A 20,696-nucleotide genomic window follows, 5' to 3' on the forward strand; every position below is an offset into this window, starting at 1 on the left:
TTTGCCTGCAGTGGGCGTAGAGATGATGATGGTGATAGCATGGGAGTAGCGTCTATAAGAAGTTTATAGACACTGTCTAGACCATCCTCGTAAGGGCACAACGCTTGTTAACGACAACTTTCTATCCGGTCGGCTCGTCAGCGTGTCTTCTCCCGGGGTGCAGTGTAGGCCCCTACAGAACATGTTACCCGGAAGTTCGCAGTGCGTGTTCACGTTCATTCTGCTTACAATCTGCCGTTGTTTCTGATTGATCGACCAAGCAAAGGCAAGTTTATTTGATTGCAATTCGTGAAAAATGCTAAGGCTATCAGTGTTTGCTGGTTCGGGCGGCGCGCAAAGCCAAGGACTGGTAGAACTCAGGACCACCACAGCGCTGCCAGAACCGACGATGTAAAACCAAGCAGCCCTACAGAAGGCGCTTCGTGGTATTTGCTGAACGCTCGGGAAACGATCCGCTGATGTTATGGCGGTCTTTGGTTTACGCCCCGCGCAGGTTGTTATACTTGTAGAATATCGATACCGGTCCTGCAACGCATGCCAATTTCGCTGATACCTCCGCACAGTCTCCATTCTCGCGGGAAAAGCGCTCATCGGCTAGTCCCCGCAAAAAATAGTCTATAGACTGTCTTTTGTCATTTTATAGACTCTATTGCCTTCCTATAGATATTTATATTTGTTTTTCCGCAGTCTATAGACACTGTATAAAAATTTTACCAAACATGCGTGGCCTCATGTCTACAGATTATTTATAGACCATCCGTAGGATTTGATTCGCCTATGGACTACTCTATAAGATTTCTCTATAGAAAGACTACAGACTTTATAGGCAAAACGTTATGGAAAGCCTATAGAGTGTCGAAAGAAATTTTTCCAAGAGGGCCCTTCTTAAGGGAGCAACTCTCTTAACTACAGCCTGAAGCTACGCCTGAATTCCAGGCAGACGATTTCTCGAGAAGGCAGAAAAAAAAATTCGCGCCTCATATCGCAGCAAAGGTCTGAAATCGCTCACGCCCGCTCTTCTCATCTCCGGCGGGCTGATTATGGGAGCAGGTGGGTTGGGTGTGCCGTTCCTACAATCAACGCGTGTTGGTTTGAAACTAACGCCGTCCGCCACCAATGCAGCGCTGGTTGTGCTTCTGCCTCGTTCACGAAATCCTCCGCCAGCCTAAGCCGCTTGGCCGAGCCCTTCCCGTCTCGGCCTGTTGTGACGATAGAATTTTTGTTCGTGGCTCCATGTAAGTAACCTAGGCTGCAAGTCAGAACCTCTAGTCTTAGTCTCTCATCCTCGCCTCTGTCCTACGTGCAGTTCAACGAAGACGTCATGGACGAGCTGGCCCAACACTATGTGGACAATATCCTGCCAGACCTCTCTACAGTAATCTCGCCCAGGGACAGGGAGTCGTCCCTGCCCAGCTGCACCTCCCGCGCTCACGGCGACTCGGACGCCGGGAAGCGACGCCGCGGTGAGACATGCACCACTTTAGAACACAGCTTTCGTGCTCACTAGAATTACTGTATTATAACTACCTAGAGTTTGGTGTAGCCCTCCCAAGTTGCTCCAGAAAGTATCGCAGTCATGCGCCAAAGCCTTACTTATGCTTGCAGCAGACGCTATACCGCGCAACTCGGACGGGGAAATAACCGAGCGATTACCATCCGCAGTCTCATTCCCACATATTTTTCCGTGGACGCTGGTTATATACATAAATATACCGAGTGAAAGCCTTCGAAAAGCTCGTCTCGCTGTGTGGCTTTGCCGCATGACTTGGATGCTTTGTGCAGCCCACAGCCGCTGTCTTCAAGCGGCATATATCGGGCCCTTAACACCAATAATACTCTAACAATGTTCTGTGAGACGAGGTTGATGCTTTTCCTGCTCCAATAGACTTCGACGGTGACGTAAATAAGCCGCGAAGCGGCTCAAAAGCAGACCCTGTGGCCTGAAACTTTTGACCGACCCTGTACTTTAGAAAGTGTAGCGGTCAACAACAACTGGCGCCATCTGTAGGCCACATTCTGCGTGAGTACGGCGATAGTTAGCACGTGCTGTTTCAAATGCGCTGCAAAGGCCTGTGCAATAGTTTCTCCGCTCCCTTCGACTGATTATGACGGACAACTGAAAATCTGTGCTGTGTGCCCAACGTTCACCACTACTAGCGGTATTTTAGAATGTTCAGCGCCATGCGCCTCCCCGTGGTAGCCACGCGAACTAAAATCGGGCGCTCAGATCGTCTGGACTCACGCGCGGGCAAGTGCATCACCGCAGCCAACGCTGCCAAAATTGAAGGGAGCACTAAAACTCCGCCTTAGGGGTGTGGCATGGTATCTTTAGTCGGTTAATGTCCGTGTATGCTGAATTGGTAATTCCTACTTAAGATCCATAGATGGCGGCGAGTCCTCACATACCACTACCAGCGCAGTGACACAGCAGTTAAATGATGTGCCCCTACACTGGCAGGTGGCGCTTTCTATCCTAGCCACTAGTCAGGATTTTGCGACCCATGTTGCTCTTCCCGGGCAACCTCTCGCGCATCTGCTGGGGCCCAGCTGAAGCGGTTGCTAGGCAACAAACCCTAGAGGTCGTTTGGTAGCCACACCGCCACGAGCACACGCGACGAGGCGAGCTCGAGTAGTGTTGCTTTCGCAACAAAAGAAAGCTGTGATAGCACCTTGTTCTCGCACAGTGGGCACCGCAGCTGTTTTGCTCTCGCCGCGCGGGTTCGAATCCGAGTCGCGGCAAAATTTATTTTCACTGCTTATTTATTCAACGTCAAGGCATCAGCGGCGAAATGGCTTTTGCAGCTTTAGTCGTGATGTAGAGCTTACGCTCTGTAAGGCAATAAGATTGCGATCTGGTTAGACCTCACGGGAAAGTGCCTTAGCTATCTCATTCCATTTTCTACTGTGGGTCGAAAGAACGAGAACTTCTCTGCTTTAGCGAATGTAGAGCTAAAACATTAGGACCGATCGACATGTCGAGTTTGTCTAGCAAATAACGGCGTTCTAATATCATGAGCTCTTCAGACCGAGGTCTACGCCTATTATCTAATAAGTAAGAAAAAAATTACTACCTAAACTTTCTATTTCGAACTTCAGATCGCTTATTACAAGCTGACTGGTTACAAGTTGTACGCGGCTGTTGTTGTTCGTTAATTTTTGCATGGTACTCTCGTTGCTTTAGTAAGTTGTGGCGTTTATGGAAATGCCACATGCACTCTCAGCATGAATACACCTGTAAGAGAGTAAACGTGGGAAAGCCGTCTACAAGCGCGTACCCTTTTATAAAAGGTAGTGCGGTGAAGGACAGCTTGCGCCCTTTCTACTCCTTCCTGTGCAGAGCGTACCCTTGGCTCGGCATTTAAATGTCCCCAATGAGACACGTCTCTCCTTCTGTAGACAGGGCCGCATTTGTGATTCGCGCCCTCCGCTCCACTTAAATCCGGCCACGGAATGAGGCAGATTGACAAACTAAGGAGGGCTCTCTTTGGTTGACGGAAAGAGCGCAACGAGCAATGCCTGGCTGCTTTTCGCGTGTGAGGAAACACTTCCGCTCAGCCTCGAAGTGAACTCTAACCGTGGCATCACCCGGCGTGGACGGGCAGCTTCTTCAGCGCCCGGCAAGCGTTCCAGAAGCTCCCGCCACATGGCGAGCCCAGAAGACAAGTGCACGGTGCCCAAACTCCTTCCGGGTCCCCTGGCCGAGCTGCTCCCCGCTGGCACTGAAGTTCGCAGGCCTCCGGGAAAACTGGTTCAGCTGGTGGCAGAGGTCATCCACGAGAGTCCGCAAAGGGCGCTCCGTGTACAACATGTGTACAAGGCGCTCCAGTGAGTCCTTTGCTCTCTTTATTTGGGAGGGGACGGGGTTGTGCAGAACTCCGGCCTGAGTGCGAGCAGCGGCTGCTGTAAGGACACTTTTGATTCAGTAAATGCCGGTTCTATTGCCAATTGTGTACCAGTCCATGATCGAGAGAGGCTGGGCAGATGGTTCTTGGTAATCACAAAGTGAACAGGAGAGGGGAAAGCATCGGGGTGCTTGCCAACGTTTCGACCAGAGGTCTAGTCTTCCCCAGACGAAGAATTGTTGGCATGCACCCCGGGGCTTTCTCCTTCCTTGTTCACTTTGTGGTAGGTGTACACCGGTGCTTAGGGCGCTGTCATAAGGAACCGTCCTGTTCGCTGCTGTGAGCCTGTGGCCTACACAGGACGCTTTTTACCGCTGCTTCAACTGGAATGGTACAGTCACCTTCCTCACCGTGGAACGATAAACAAACAGCCTTCAGGGTCCTTCGTCAATGAGCTTGATTAGGAGCCCGCCATACAAGACCTTTAGGCACAGAAGAATGGTACGTGTGCTGAAGTTGTGTAACTAGGAATCAATCTCGGCCGCGGCGAGTCGAGTCTCGATGGAAGTGCAATTCTAGGGACACCTTGTGCTTGGCGATGTCAGTGGACGTTGAAGATCCCAAGGTGGCGGAAATTTCCGGCGCCCTACACTACGGTGTCCTTCATCGGCTGAGTGGCTTTGGCACGCTAAACCCCCATAAACCGTAAACCTCTTTAACTCGGAACAGTGAACTGTTCGACAAAATTTCCTGTGTAGTGGAAAGGGCATGAAGACAATACAAAACCAGAGCTCATTTAATGGCAGAACAAAAGCCTGAGACGATCGCCCTTGTGTAAGGCGCTAGTACAATGCAAGCAGACACCTTCCTACAGGTGAGAGGTTCTTGAGGAAACAAGCGCCGAAGTAGTGCCCTAATAGTCAGGCGGGCACAACAGCTTTACGTAAGGAGCAGTGGCTCCTGCGCTACATAAGGCTGACGACGACTGTGCCTGGCCTTAGCCCCGTCATTTGAAACGAGGAGCGGTGTGTTGTCTACCCAACCTTTGTAGCGAAAGCTACATTAGCCACGAACTTGCGATTTTGCTTCGACGGTTCTCCGAGGAGGCACAGAGACCGACGTTGAGCCGTTGCCTAGCTACCGCTGCAGCTGGCGGACGCCGCGCGCTCGCCGCGCCATCTGGCATGACGCCACAACGCGCGCCTCGCCGCGGAGCTGCCCTCGGCCGTTTGGTAAGACGTCACACCGCTTGCCTCGTCGTTGCGCTTGTTTTCGCTACGTGTATCCTGGCACAGGGGCGCTAACCCACCACCAGTTATTCGTCTTAGCTGTCCCTTTATAACGCGTCTTTGATCTATAACCAGCGTGAAGCACAAACTCAAGAAGGCGTTCGGCTTCGGAATTCCAGGTGCACGTAAGAGAACTGTGAAAAAGTAATTCAAGTAAACGAGGACACCGACACAAGCTTTGTTCTTGTCTAAGACCCCATCTAGGGTTAGTGGGCCTGCCAATATGCAGCTGAGTTTTGCATGCTTGTCAAAGTTAAACCTACCGCCTTATAACACCCAAGTCTCTTCTATAGAAGCGGCGTGAAACATTTGAAGGGAAAGGCAAAACCCACTTCGATGCAGTTAGCGCTTGAAGTCTTGCTCGTTGTATTCTGCGACACAGTTCGCAGCGAGTGCTGATCGCTTGACCGCAGATAAACCTCGGGCGCCGGCTGTACAGGGTTCGAATCCCGGTTCCGGCGAGGGTAAACTGTTTTCAAGGGTCTACGGCTCTCTCACAGGTGGAACACTAGGAGAACGCATGCTCTCAAAGTAGACGTGTCCACTTAGGTTCACACTGTTTGGTTGAATCCCCAAATGCGGATTTGGCTGCTGTGGGACCCCAGCTTTGACCCATCTTTCATGTTACGCGATATCGGCTCAAACCGCACTTGCCACAAAATAAATCATGATAAACTAAAAGTGAATATCACAAGGCTTGGTCTATGAGGTTAAATATCAAAGAACTTCCAAACGAGGAATTCACGGATGAGTATGAACTAAAGGGGATAAGACCATCTGCGCAACTAACGCGATGGGAGGCGGCGTAGACAGGGTCTGTCGCTTTTGGTAGAAAAATAAAACATGAAGCTACAGTGTATACCAGCGCGTGTATTGGCGCTGGGAGACATCAGTCCTCATGTAATCTTCCCGTGTGTCGCATTTGCACAATTCTCCCGCTTTTCTGCTCCTCCGCTTTGCAGGAACAGGTATCCCTACTTCAAATTCATGAGCGCCAGTCAGGTGACGTCCTGGAAGGTGAGCGAAGCTCCAAGACGGAGTTCAAGATCTTTACTGACATATCCCGTGGACGTCCTGAGGACGTTCAGTTGGCGTGTAGTGACCATGCCGTGCGTCAGAATGTTTGAGTTGAGACGGCGGTAAGCGATCACTGTCCTTAGGAGATAAGAACTTTATCAATAAACAAGAACTGCAGTGTGGGTGTGTGTGTGTGGAGGGGGGGGGGGGGAGGGCAGTGATTACAGAGATGTGCACAAACTAGGACATCGAAATTCGAATATGAAACTTGAGTAATCTAATTTCGGATGATCGATATACCATAAGATCTTAGGTATATCGGGAAGAACAGTGGCTTGTAGGTGGGTAAGCAAAACGTTTAACGCGTGGTTTGTGCATACGCAACAGCGGTAAGAAATACAAAGAAAATGTGGACTCGATGACCAAAACATAACTGTACCCTTAGGCATTCAACCTGAAGAGAGTTCTACACGGATTTTCGACTCTCTGCAACAATCGATTGCACTCCTCTTCGTGAGCATACTGAACTTTGCTGGGCAGCAAAAGACGCAGTTTTCGTTGAGAAAAGTGGTTGTAAAAAAGGAAATTTTTCCCACTACCCTTTTAAAATTGTTCACAATGTTATCGTCAGTTATAACTCAACTTCAATATTGCCTGCTAGATGTGCATGACTGCGTAGCAAAGGCTAGAGAGACATGGAAAATAAAAGGGGTGACGTTGTCATAGTTTCCGTTTGAAAATGGCCTGTCAGCGACATTTGTATTTAATTTTTCATCTTTTCTGGCTAATAAAGGATCCGTTTCCAGCAAAAGGCGCCAACTTTTAATTAGAAGGCTGTAATCTATAGATACGGGCCGGTTTCAATTCGGAAATTCTAGAGGCCCGTGATCAGTGCGATGTAAGTGCACGCTAAAGATCCCCAGGTGGACGAAATTTCTACAGCCCTGCACTACGGCATCCCTCATAGCCCGAATCGCATTGGGATGTTAAACCCCATAGGTCCAAACCAAACCATTCATTGCACGCTGACTGAACGGCTGTGTTTCATAATGCTTATGCCATCTTCATCACCATTAGCGGGAACACGAGAGCACATGGCTTCGCGTGCCTCTAGCGCATTATAACTGGACCGCCAGGAACCAGCGTATGTGCGCAGCGCGCGCCTGACATGCACTGAGCACATATGCACTGGTTCCTCGCGGCGCCGCTATTATACACTGGTAGTAAGCGAGGCTGCGTGCTATCGTGTTCCCGCTAACCACGATGAAGGTAGTAGAGACGTCCCCACTCACCTGTCTAGGAGCGCTCGAACGGCGCACCGGTGCGCACTGGCGGTACCAGAGAGCGGGGTAGGGCTGGAAACATCACCATATCGGGCATGAACGTTCGCATGAATCACGGCTTACTTGTCGGGTTTCTCAAAAACCCGCATCCAGCCCGGCAGGCGGCGACGAATGTCGCAAACACACCGCACCGCTCCAGTGCTCCGTAGACAAGTGTGTGGACATATCTGCACCTGTAAGAACGGCGGCCGCCTGTTTGAAATGCGCTCCTGTGTCCACTGTCGCAGAGCTCCATACGCCACGCACTTTTCCAAAGATGGTTCGTCAAGGTGTACCCACCAGCGGCAGACCAGGCCGGCGCCCGCACCAAGAGCAACTTCTGGCGCGTGAACTACAGCGAGAGGCAAGTGCGCCTGCGCAGTGGTGAGCTGTTGGTTGGCGGAATACGATAGCATTAGAGGCCTCGTCGTGCAGACAGTGTTACGGCGTAAGCTCAATTTCGCCCCGCTGATTGGCCGGAAGAAGGAGACGTCACCAGGCCGGGCGATTCCCGTTGGCTGGAATAAAGTGACGTCAGCGGACGGGAGGACTGGCTTCTATTTGAAAGAACAGACGTCACCAGATCGGAACTGATGTCACTTCCGGCAAACACATTAACAGCCGCTAATGCTATCGCACAGTCGACACACAGGGGAATTAGGCGCCCCTGTGAATATTTTTGTGCCAGTTAGACGAGGCATTTTCGGCAAGTAACACCCCTATCCTTTAATCGTTTCTATCTCACTTATTCGCTGGGCTTCCAGCCTACTCGGCACCCGGTGTGTGAGAGCTAAAGGGCGTCCCGTTATTATCGATATACACCACGAAATAAGGAAGAGGAAATTTTTATTTTCCCTGTCTCTTTTTTTTTAAGCCCAACAATTCGTAAAGGAGAATTCACCGCGGCCATCCCAGCAGCTGCAGATCTTTTTGACGGTAACGAGTTGCGAAACTCGATGGCCGTATTCGCGAGAGGAAGATGATTGCCTCTAGTTCATTGGTCAACGTCGGAGGCATTTTAAATAGACCAAAAAAAAAAAACACCGAACACACGGCAGCAGGCCAGCGCCCCCACTCATCTCTTTAATCCCCTTACCGTGTGTCCGCGTCCTTTTGAGCTAGTTTCTATGACCAACGGCAGGGTGCAGGCAAGGAACCGCTAGCCATTGTGGCGCATCACTCTCCTCCTCATTGTGTGTTGGTGACATTGAACTCGGGCTACCGTCTGTGGCGTGTAGCGCTAGCACTCGTTGTGAGGGGGAGAAGTGTGACGACGTGAAAAGGCATGCTCGAATTTCGGTGTGCCGTTCGCCAGACTTATACAAGCACCAGTGTTTTTTTTTTTCATTTGTTAGTAACCTCGAGGTACTAGTGGAATTGCACAGGGGAGCGGCATATTGAACAGAAAACAAGAAACTGGGCAGTAAAGCAAAGTGAAAATTACTGTACCATTCTGCGATGTTGACTAACGTATTCCTAAAATGTTGGCGGGTTTAACAAGGGCGAGGAGTCTAGTAAGGCGGTTCAAACGCGGGGATGCGGGATGGACAAAACTGTCTGATGAGCCCTCACAACCTGCCACTTCTTCTACCCTATCCGGTGCACAGGCCGCGGGAATGGGACATCCCCATGGAACCGCAGTCCAGGCCGGTCCAGGAGGGCATCTTCGACCCGTCGCTTGCTGCTCTGCTCGAGCCGTTTAACTCCCCTCCCTTTGCGCCATCGCCACTCCCCCAGGAGCCGCCGGTCGGCTTCGGGGAGCCCCAGCAACCGATGACGTCTGTGTGGTCGCAGCACCTGGACCTGAAGCTTGGCCTGCTGACGCCCGAGCGATCTCCTCCTGCTCAGCAGCACATGCGCACACCGTACACAGTGTTGCTGTCACCAGAAACGGTTGGGCCGCAGCAGGCGCAGCCGCAGCCGAAGCAGCAGAAGCAGGAGCCGGAGCCACAGCAGCCGAAGCAACCGAAGCAGTCGCAGCAGGCGAAGCAGCCGAAGCAGGAACACCAGCAGCAACAGCAGCCACAGCAGCAGCAGCAGAAACAGCAGCAGAAACAGCAGCAGCAACAGCAGCAGCAGCAACAACAGCAACAGCAGCAGGAGCAGCAGCCTGTCGCGTGGCCGAACCCGACTCCTCCACCACCGTCAACTCCGCAGTCATACAGCGGCGAATCCTGCTGGGGCTCCCCCCGCTGGTACCTGCCCGCCTGGTGCCACGGCATCGACGAGACTTCGATTGGCTCCCAGTCGAGCCATTTTGGTGCTCAAGTACGTACTCGGCACATCTAGTAAGGTGGACAGATGACATTGAGAAGTGTGCAAGAACGGGATGAGGCACACTGGGAGGACAGTTTAAATGTACACCGTTGGAAGAGGCGGTTAAACGCGAAAGCGTTAAGGGCGAAGAGCGGGAAAGCCGGCATTGTTGTAGTTCTTGGCGTTGTAACTGCAAAATCGTGATTGGGCGAGAGGGTAGTGATGCGTCTTTGCGCGGGCCATTCGAACACCCCTCAACGATCACAAAGAACAACAGTGACGACGCCGCTACTCAATTCCTCATTGGTCTGCAGGGCCGTGGCGTGATCCCTCCACCATTAGATAGCGGATCTGAAGAAACAATAGCATTTGCACTGAAAAGTAAAATGGTGGAGCCGAGACTCGAACAGCTGCCCGCTTCAGTCGTGAGCAGGGACGCCAACGCTCGATCACACAGGACCGTTCGCCCGACTTCGTTGAAGGGAGCCCTTGGAAGCCTTGTGTGTCCTTTGGTTAATGAATAATTTTAAAAATAAAGCAAAACAGAAATTAAAGTAAAAAACAATGAACAGAATGAACATTTGCGAAGAGATAAGAAAAAAAAGCCACCGGGCCTTTTCACAGACCCTTTAACTCTGCCGCGTCGTACCCCTATGGCGAAGCTTAAAGGGACTCTGTTACACCTTCCGACGACAACTCAACTCGCTCAGTCACTGCACTCTGTTGCAATCAAAACCTGAGCCAAATAATACACCTCTGAACGCAGAAGAGGACCCACAGTCACGTGGTAAAATTGCCGAGCCCTTCCCGGCGACATTTTCGTGCTCGCACCCTCCTCGGTCGCTCTCACCTGTGCATACAAGCTGAGATGTAGCTATTGGTTCGATTCTTGCAGACGTACGGCAGACACGTCTTTCATACATAATAAGCGTAAAAGTAATTGTCAAAAGTTAACTATTGAATATTAGTTAACCTACCTGCTGTTAACACATGTTACCTGTATTCTGACGTACTATACTACTGACAACGTTATGCCGAAAAAGGCGTTCTGCTAACTCCAAACGCCTATTTGTTTTCAAAAAATGCGTGAAGTCTTAGGTGAAGCTCTGTGTATAACGCAAGTTTGTAGTACACGCGGAGTTACAACTTTATTGCATCCGTACATGAAAACGTTTCCAAGCGGACAAACTGGTATACTCTATTATTCCGCGTAGCATGGTAGTCTACACTGCTGAGGAACTTTTGGCTGTAGCGGAGAAGTTTTGTTGATATACCACCAGGGTTCGCTGAGTGCCTTTTCTTGCAATAGTTTATAGGTTCCTAGAGTTGCGCGTTTTTTTTCCCTGCGCCGCTTGCACCTTTATTGGATAAACTCGATCACGTGATTGAAAACCATGCATGCATTGCGGAGAAACGAAGTTTTTTTGCATCGCTTAGCACTAGGTCGTTGCTGACAGCCCACTCGTGCAGCTACTGTTCTCGTGTTTTGCGGCATTTTATTTTGTACGACTGCACATATTCACTGAAATATCTGATCAATCACGCGCAGTTTTCTCACAAGTGCTGGCCAAATCTTGAAAACGTTTGTGATTGCGATACGTGGCGTGTACAACAGACGGCGCCACCCGTCCGCATGGCCAATATTCTGTTCCCAACTCATAGAGATAAGCCTTTTTGTGGCTTACGCATTGCTAGCAACCTGTGTCATGTAGTGAAACAATAACCTGTTTAATATAACACAAGTTCAGCTGAGGGATTCAAGCGGGTGGAGCCTGTTCTCGCTCCAATCACTGGACGAAGTCCGCCAGCTGCATTCAGAAGTTGAGGCTTCTGATCATTTGGATGCTTGGGAGAGCATTATGGCGGACCTACGCGCTAACTGTGGGAACCTGTACCGTAGCTCCACTTGTTCCTTATGCGTAGGGTTCGGAGACAAGGCCCTGCAGCCAGCAGTCAGCGTCCAACCACTCGTTGTCTTCGTTGCCAGTATTCCTTGGCAGTCCGGAAAGGCAGATGGATCAGGTGGAACTGCAGCTGCAACAGCCTCTGGGGGACCAGGAGCTGAAAACGCAACGCTTCGTCGCGACACCTTCACCCTCGATGTACCTGCGCGCGAAGCAAGAGTGTCGGCAGCCGCCTGCGTACCAGTGTAAGTGCCGCGATGGGAGTTTCCCGCCTGCACTTGAACTGCGAGCAGGAATGCGTCTCTGTGGGACTAAGCTGGCCTCTAGCATACTCCCTTGGTAGAGGACAGCTTACTGTTGTTTTTTTTAATCATTTCATGTTCAGATTTTTAGCCGAAGAAGCGTTGGCTGAGTGGCTTTGGCGTTCGCCTGTTGATCCCCAGGTTCCGGCAAAGAATCCCTGTCTGGACGCGATGCAACTACAAACAGAAACATCGTATGCGTTGTGCAGTTTATATGCACCTTAAAGGATCCGTGGATTTCTCAAATAATCCGCACCCATATACTACGGCGTCCCTCACGGCCCCCATGTGTCGATGCAGCACGTTAAGCCACACGAACCGTCAGGGAGAAAAGTCTCTGGACCACGTGCTCCTCAAACGAAGCCGATAGCTCTGCTATCAATTGGAGGCTCGAGACAACACTTGTGGAGATGAAATAACAAAATGTTGACGTCCACCTGCGCAAGTGTGGTCTCTTCGCCTTCTAAAGGCGCAGCTATCGGCTTTGTTTAAGGACCACGTGGTCCAGAGACTTTTTTCTCCCACTGTACCGTCTTTGCGAAGTGTAACCAGGCAGCATGGTTGCTTCGCATTCGTGAAGTAGAGCCCTCACGGCTTCCCTTAAGATCAAAAAGTTCTTTGAGGACATGAGTTCTCCTTACCATACAGAGATTCATAGCTTCATGTCTGGCATAATATCTTGAATATACGACTGAGAAGCAAACCGTGCAGCCTGGTTACTTTTGGCAAAGACTGTACCTACCGCTACCAAATCAGTGCCAAAATTATGTCGGCTGAGTATGTTTGCTTGCCTGTGACCTCGTGAGGCGAACTTGTGACGCGATCATATAGCAGTGTGGAATGTGAATGTACGAGAACCGCTAAGGGGCACACATGTGAGAAGATAGATAACGCAAATAGAAGTAATTGCTAGAAGCATTTAACCTGCGCACTCAGGGATCACTTAAAGGCACATGCTAAAAATAGTGTGCTTGAAATAGAAAGAGAATCTTTTCACATCAAGTACTTAAAAAACACACTGGTTAGTTAGCTCCTTAACTAAAACTGACTAATAACTTTTCAACTACACAAAGACACACATGGTGGTGGTTAGTGTCCATGGCGAGTTCATGGATATAGGCAAGACGATGCCATATCAGTTATAGAAACAAAGAAAAAACTCGTTTCCTAAATTTGTCTAGAAAGTCCTGTACAAACAGAGAAAAAGTTCGTGGCTCTTTGAGCACAAAAACTTTAATCGAGCGGATGATGCGCGCAGGAACATAAAGCACCGTTTTATATGATATTCAAAAGCAAGAAAGAGTGAAAAAAACCATGCTATTTTTTATTGACGAAATATTGCCCCAATTTGGCTGTTACACAAACATTCATAAGTAGCGAAGGAAGAGCAGGAACTGTAAACTTATCGGCACAGAGTTAGCCAACCAAGCAGACTATCTAACCAACTAGTATCTTGTTCATCCGATAGTTGGGAATGAAATTATAGCAAAAATACTAAAGCAAACAAAAAAACTGTTATTTTTTGCCTGCATTTTTTGACATAAAACATGATTACATAAAAACTTACCATTGGTTGGTTGGTTTATGGGGTTTAACGTCCCAAAGCGACTAAGGCTATGAGAGATGCCGTAGTGGAGGGCTCCGGAAATTTCGACCACCTGGGGTTCTTTAACGTGCACTGACATCGCACAGTACACGGACCTCGAATTAGTGCACTGCACGGGCTCGGGCCGGCCCGAAAGCCCGGGCCCTGCCCGGCCCGCGGGCCGGGCCGGGCCGGGACATGATCTGTTTTGCCCGGCCTGGGCCGGGCCCGGGCCTGAAGTTGCGGGCCCGGGCCGGGCTTCGGTCCGTATAGAAACGGCTGGTGTCCGGCTATTCATTCACTATCGCAGAGTGAAGTACACAATTGCGGCATTGGAGCAGCGGCACAGGTGAGCTATGGGTTATAGTACGCGCTGAGAAAAAAACTAAGCTTTATTGATTTACTTATTTATTTCCTTGTTTCCGCTCCGCGGTGGCTTAGTGGATAAGGTTTTGATTACTGAGCCGGGGAATCAGGATTTGCTCCTAGCCTCGGCGGCCACATTTCTATTTAGGCGGCAAGCATGACAGCCATGTACTTTGTATTATCATTGCTCGTTGAAGAAACCTATGTGGTCGAAATGATCCGGAGCTCTCTGCTTCGGTGTCTCTCACAGCCTGACTCCCCTTGGGCCCTTAAGCCCCAAAATATCGCTTTCATTTTATAGCTATATTTTTCTCGTGTGAGAAAATTCACAAACTAAAGCGCGTTTGGTTTTTTTTTTTTTTGATCAGCTGACCAGAACGTCTCGTAAATGAAATAGTCACAAAAGCTCGCGAGAGTTTGTAAATCTCATCTGATAACCACATCTATCCCTCCTTGCTTCTTCAGCCTAGTTGACATGACAAGTGCTTTGCCCTGTAAGTTATCACGTGGTTCGCGCGTTATCTTCTGCTCCACCAACGAGAGTAAAATTTAACCGGTCTTAATCGGCCATTGATCGTTTGTCATCCCAAAACATACCTATACACTATTAGAAATGCATTCGGGAAGGACATATTAGTTTAGGACGCTTATAGTCTTCGAAACACACACCGTGAAATACTCAAGCCTTTTAGCTTTTCGTTTCTGCTGAAAGGCGACTAGTTCGGCTAAGATTTAAACCTGTGAGATCGTGTTCACTAAAAAAATGTCACCCCACTGCTGGCTAGGCAGCTTTAATGTTTATACTTCGCGGGCAGCAAAATATAACTGATTAAAATCATAGGGGAATGCAAAGTAGTCTATTGCGCGCGTATGCAGCCCTTTTTATTTGGTTCTCGGAACTTCCGAGTTTACCTTTGCGCACGTACACGAGATCAGTGTCCAGAAGAGGGCCTGGCGAGCACTAATCTTAATCACTTCCTTCTGGGTCAAAAAGAACCAAGTTTCTGCAAGCCATCTCAGAACCTTTGTCGGCCAGTTTCTTATCGGTCTAGTAGCAGTCTACTTGCTCAGAGTGAGCAGTATACCTCAAGCGGTACTGTGAAGCGGGCCGGGCCGGGCCCGGGCTGGGCTTCACTCCGGGATTCACGGGCCGGGCCGGGCTCACTAGAGCGATAATTTAGCGGGCCTGGGCCGGGCCCGGGCTTGAAGCCGCGGGCCTGGGCCGGGCCCGGGCTTGAAGCCGCGGGCCTGGGCCGGGCTCGGGCTTCAGGTCGCGGGCCCGGGCCGGGCTTGGGCCTCAAATTCAGGCCCGTGCAGTGCTCTACCTCGAATTTCTCCTCCAAAGAAATTCCACCACCGCGGCCGGAACCGAACCCGCGTCTTTCGGGCCAGCAGCCGAGCACCATAGCCACTGAGCCACCGCGGCGGCTCGCTTACCATTCGCTTTCATTCATCCGAATTCATTGCACGGGATGGTAATAAAGGAACGAGCGTGCAAAGTTTGATTGAAAAATATTCATTCGCTTCGAAGTTAAAACTGTTTGCACAACAAGAAAGTGAGAGAAATCATGCTTTGAGAAAAACAAGATTACAGTTTTTCAGTCATTGCAGAAACAAGATCATCATGCCCTATGAAGTTAAAATTCTCCAGATTCATAGTTAGGGCACTCCTTAACTGACACGAGCTCTCTTTTGGCTTCTTTTGCTGCCTGTCTTTTCTTGTGGAGATCTTTTGCCTCACCCTTTGATTGACGCTGGGCGTTCTTCACCGGGTACTGGTCACTGGTGCGACATGCTACGAGGGTGTGGTGGCCAGGTTCGTTGCCTGCTGCCCTCAAAATATCTGCTGTACTTCTGTTGCCATCACTGAAGGACGATTCTGGTAGCATTCAAAGCGGTTGCGTGAAGCGCACACAAAGTAAACAAGTGTGACGCTAGTAGCGTCATGCTTTTAGCGTCAAATTTCCCCCTTGCGGAAATTTAAAGGATGTTTAAAGAAAAGGAAGCCTCACAAATTGTTTTTGAATAATTTTTACAGATCAGATTAAACGAAACAGAAAATTTTCAATATACGCCGTTGATTATCGCTGAGTTATCAGTTTCTGTTAACAAACCACATCAGTTTCGGTTTCAAAACTGTTCACCACCTGTTCGAATGTTGGCTATAACTTTTGAACTGAATAAGATGCGAACGTTATTCCTGCTGCAAAACATTTTTGAATGTTTCGGGATTCCCGAAATTTAAAAAAGAAAAATTTTATTTTTCTTTTTTAGATTTTTAGATGCTTACCCATTGCGTCTTTCGAATGCTTGCGCATTCGCAACGCATTGCGTATGCGTAAGCATTTGTCTCTCACCGTGAGTTTTGAGTTAACTGTTTGTTTACTGCTTCGTAATCAGTAGAAGTGTCTCATTCTTCCGGGTAAAGGCGTTGAGGTTGAAGACCTTATCGGTATATAGCTTTAAGTTGAAAGCCTTTAGGGTGAAGCGCTTCATATCAAAAGCAGTTACCCTAAATGCCTGTGTACTTAAGGCCTTTCCCCTATTGGTCTTTCTTTGGCTGTCTATACAATGGATCTTCTGTTGACCTTCTTATGGTTGCTATGTGGCTGTGCTGATGTTGTCTTTGGAGTTTTTGGACCGTTTCGTATGGACAACAACGTGGGGTTTCGTTGGTGATGAGCCATATAATGCACTCACGGTAATGTCTGTTCATTCTCCTCTAAAGGTAATTTTGGGAATAGGTTGTGCACGCGCACCTCGTCAGTCGCCAAACCTTTTTATCTTGTCGTCAACCGCTGCTTGCAACACACCAGATCGTCAGGTTTCGTTGCCATCGTTGAGTTCTAGTGCAAATTCTTACCACCTATTTCTGTTAATTGTTTATTCTGCACCGCTTAATCTTCCACCTCTACCTTGATGGGACGCATCGCAGGTTCCACCGGCTCCCAGGGCTTCTACAACGGTCAGAGCCCGCGCAACCTCGACGAGCTCACCAGGGGCTCGGACACTCAGCTTTGGAACGAGCACCTGTACGCCAAGAAGTCCGACCCAAGTGCTTCCTACGGAGCGTGCGGACCGCTGGCCCCGCCACCGTTCCTATGCTCGCCGCTACTTACGCACGACACGCCGGTGCCATCGACCAGCGGGGGCTACTCACAAACTCCGCCACACCAGCAGCCGGTGCTGACTTCTGGACAGGAACTGCATTCGCGGCCGCAATTTCCCTTTTCACCTCGGCAACTGCATCAAGAGCAGGAGGCAATGATGTCTCAGCAGCAGTCCCTTTCACGACCGGGACCACCACGTTCGCGAGAGGGAACCCTGCCGCCTCCGTCTCCGAAGTTCCAGTGGCCACCGCAGGGACCCCCGTTGCCTCGGGGACTCACTTCGCCCGCTCGACAAGGAGAGACGGGCCGATGGTGTGCGGGGCCAATATCATGGCCGCGATCTGGGCCGCACAATTTGCCGCATGCGCCTTACGCACGCGAGCCAGTGTTTTTGGCGATCGCTTCGCCCAGGAGGATCTTCGTCGCCGACGACGGGACGTGGTACATCCTGGGGTATCCGGCGTTCCCCGAGAGCCACGATTACTCACCCCGGGTCGCGTGGTATTGGGAAGACTGAATTCCCGCGGACAGCGGCGCACGATGGCCGAGCCTGCTTCACCTCAGGGCGGCGCCTGGACGACGGGCCGCGGGTGAAAAAAGAAAGAGTGCTGGCGCTTTTTTTTTTTCGGAGCACGGGTGGTGACTCCGTTTGCCGAGATAGGTATCTGTCCTTACGGTTCTAGGTAGAGCGGCGGTTAAAAAGTGTGACTTTGCATTTTACGCGCTTTTAAACTTTCCTTAACACTGGGTCTCACAGCCGGTGTTCGAGTCTTGCGGTCACTGTGCGATAATTAGCGAAATCAGGGTGAACTATTATAGTTCCGATCCTGACCCCATGGCGATTTCATGCGCCGCTCCGGAAACTCTGTAGTCGTTTAGGTTGTTTTATAGCGTCTCTGCGCGGAGACAAATTGAAAGGTGGTGCTCCATCACGGCCAGATAATGGCAGCTTTTTCCTGCATTAATTGTTTTTAGTCTTTCTGATTCTTTTGCTACTTCTTTAATCATTCTTTGCCATGCATCAGGTGAATTAATTTTTCTACTTTACCCTTATTTTCATGTGCCTTAATTCACTCTTCAGACTGCTGCCCATAGATATATAACACGTTTCTGAAGTAAGAGCTGGCAGTGACCAGGTTCGGCCGCGAGCGATGTGCCGGTTCTGAAGTGTTCATTGTGTGCAGTCAGGTGCTGAAATTTTGGGGCAATTTTCGGTTTCCGCGGGCTCGCTTTCTTCTTTGGATCTATGTTGTATTGTAGTTGCATGACCTCAGCTACTTTTTTAATTTATGTTGTATTATAGTTGCATCACCTTTACTATTTTTTTTTAGTTTTTGTATTATAGTTGCATGACCTCAGCCACTTTGTTTTTAGTTTTCATGTCGGATGTTAACATAGCCCGTGGCCGTCTTCAAAATAATTACTGGCCATTTTTATGCCGCTTAATTCTGTCGTTTCTTTTATTCGTTTATAATGCTAAACAACATTTATCCATAATGCGCCAGCATGACGTCATTTCTTTATTTCCTGTATTTGTTTTGTGCAGATTTGTGTATGATATGCTTGGTTCGTATGTGTATCTGCTAAGCAATGCAGGCAGAGCTCGTTTTAAAGAATAAAATTTTTAAAATCAAACAAAAGGCTGGTTTTGTTTTCTTGGCGACGGATTTTCTCAGCCGGAGTGCCACTTAAAGGTCATTCGGGGACCTCTTCGGCAACGTTTTGAGCTGATAATTGCATTGCGTCCTCTAGAGCTTCCCCCTCTCTGATACGAGGATTCGCCTAGCTTGGCGCAGAAAGGGATTTTACGTCGGTTTCATAATCTTCATCGGGTTCGCGACTTATCTCTAGCCAACGCGGCTTCGTGACGATCTCTGTCGCAGGGGTCGCTAGAAGTAGCCCGCGGCGCCTCCAGTGCCGAGTCGAAGAACCTGTCCCGGTGGCCGGTTCTGGAACCATGTTTCTGCGATGTCTAGGCTGTTGTTCCGACTGTAGGAAGGATGACAGGTAAAGTGCAAGGGCCTGCCCACTGGCTCGTTCTGAGCCACACTCGCTGTCACGTGCAGACAGAGGAGAGTTGAAAGATGTGAGAGGAAAGATTGAAAGAAGAGACGCGCGTCGCAACAACCGCGTCCGCCTAAGGGACGACGCCGGCTGTAACAGACACCCAAAGCCGCCGGCGAGCGCTGGCCTTTATTCAGGAAGAGTGAACCACGTGGTTAGTGCGTCGCAAAACTGGTGAGAGGGAGTGGTTGGAGCGGCGGTTGAGGCAGCGGCGGAAAGAGCGGTAACAGCTGCGACAAGTCATTTGGCATAACGTCAGAGTTACACCTCCAACGAGCCTCCAGTTATAGTCGGATACAACTTAAGTCTGAAGTGATGCTCCGCCCTCATTCAGCCTCCGCGCACAGAATTCCTCCACGACGAAAAAATAGTCCGCTGCTTAAACGTTTCTTGTTGCTTAAAGAAGAAGCTGATGAAAAGAAACAAATCATCATCTCTATAATTTTGATACGTGAATTCTTTGATATAGTCAAACATAAAAAAGCTGATGTCGTTTAGTGCTGCGATTGGCCAGCGGAGTAACACAAGACGCGCGGACCACGGCCCAGTGTTACCAACTGCTGTTTTTTTTAAGTTGTATCCTACTACAGAGGTCAAATCCAAGCGTCTTTCGACCTTCAGCTTTGCATTAGAGAAGTGGAGCTTTTCGCTACAGAAACACTTGTGGCTGCTATGGGATATTGCTGCACGTGAAAGGACCTTAGGTAGTTGTCGAAATCACTACGCATCCTTCCGATGCGCCGACTCTTTCTCCATGCCGTCATGGCGCCGAACACAGACTTCTGCAGGCTGCAGTTGTTTGGGTTCTGGCAACACGCGGCAGACGAAGCTAAAATCACCTCTAGTTTGAAGTTGAACATGACAAGTGCGTCCAAGTCAATTTTGCGCAATGCAGAAGGCTCTAAAGCAGGTGGCTTGTTGCCACCTAGGGCATGAGTCTTTGTGACGTCATCACAACCAGCTGGGTGTTTGTGCGCGCACACACACACCCCCACGCACACACCCACACATGCACGCGCGCACACACACACACACACACACACACGCACACGCACGCACACGCACGCACGCACACACACAAACACACACACACACACACACACACGCACACACACACTAGGCTCCAGGCAAACAAACAACGGCTAAATGCGGGGAATGGTCACTACAAGTACTTGCATACTACAAAAAGAGCATAATCTTAGAGAGCTCATGCCGCCACTTTCCCTGCCATACTTTCCTTGTGACCCGGCCTGGCTTACGAGCCAGCGTCTACCGCATCACACGCAACGTTTCCCCCACTGCTCTATCTTCTGATTCACTGTAGTACGTCAAAAGTATTTGCGCTCTTTGTATGGACTCAGTGTTTCACAGCCCAGCTGATTGCAAATTTCCCACCATATTTCAAGCCGGTGATGTAGCCAGCAAAAAGAAAGGCGCCGAACGCTGATTCGATTGTAAAACATTTTATTCACCGGAAAGAGCTTGGTAAGTGGTCACGTTAAGTGGTCGAGAGTACATAGCCCTCGACGACTTTGTCAGCCCACTTCACCGCCATAAATTGCTTTCTGGGGTCAGAGCTAGCCAGCCCGGTCTCCCACCGCTCAAGAGAAATAGCGGTAACTAGATCACCCGGAGGTGG

General features: G+C 49.7%; 1 protein-coding gene across 2 annotated transcripts; it reads left to right on the forward strand.

The window, feature by feature from the left end:
- The first annotated feature begins 1,311 nt into the window (after nucleotides 1-1,311).
- LOC149366275 (uncharacterized) lies at nucleotides 1,312-18,531 on the forward strand. Of its 2 annotated transcripts, XM_089550048.1 has the most exons (7): nucleotides 1,312-1,463; nucleotides 3,603-3,825; nucleotides 6,094-6,148; nucleotides 7,719-7,834; nucleotides 9,078-9,738; nucleotides 11,650-11,875; nucleotides 16,819-18,531. In XM_089550048.1, exons 1-7 carry the CDS (start codon nucleotides 1,322-1,324, stop codon nucleotides 17,508-17,510), a joined length of 2,115 nt encoding a protein of 704 aa, XP_089406174.1. In that variant the 5' UTR covers nucleotides 1,312-1,321; the 3' UTR covers nucleotides 17,511-18,531. The 2 variants fall into 2 exon arrangements, with proteins under 2 accessions (XP_089406174.1, XP_089406181.1); XM_089550055.1 differs by lacking the exons at nucleotides 6,094-6,148; nucleotides 7,719-7,834.
- Nucleotides 18,532-20,696: the final 2,165 nt, after the last annotated feature.

Source organism: Amblyomma mixtum, chromosome 1, assembly GCF_055824585.1.
Source record: "Amblyomma mixtum isolate Tamu chromosome 1, ASM5582458v1, whole genome shotgun sequence".
NCBI lineage: Eukaryota > Metazoa > Arthropoda > Arachnida > Ixodida > Ixodidae > Amblyomma > Amblyomma mixtum.

Bases quoted from the DNA above. Each gene is read 5' to 3' on its own strand.
- LOC149366275 (XM_089550048.1), top strand. From the start codon at position 1,322: ATGGACGAGCTGGCCCAACACTATGTGGACAATATCCTGCCAGACCTC. The intron at 3,826-6,093 runs GTGAGTCCTTTG...TCCGCTTTGCAG, and splicing joins CATGTGTACAAGGCGCTCCA to GAACAGGTATCCCTACTTCA. The intron at 11,876-16,818 runs GTAAGTGCCGCG...GACGCATCGCAG, and splicing joins GCAGCCGCCTGCGTACCAGT to GTTCCACCGGCTCCCAGGGC.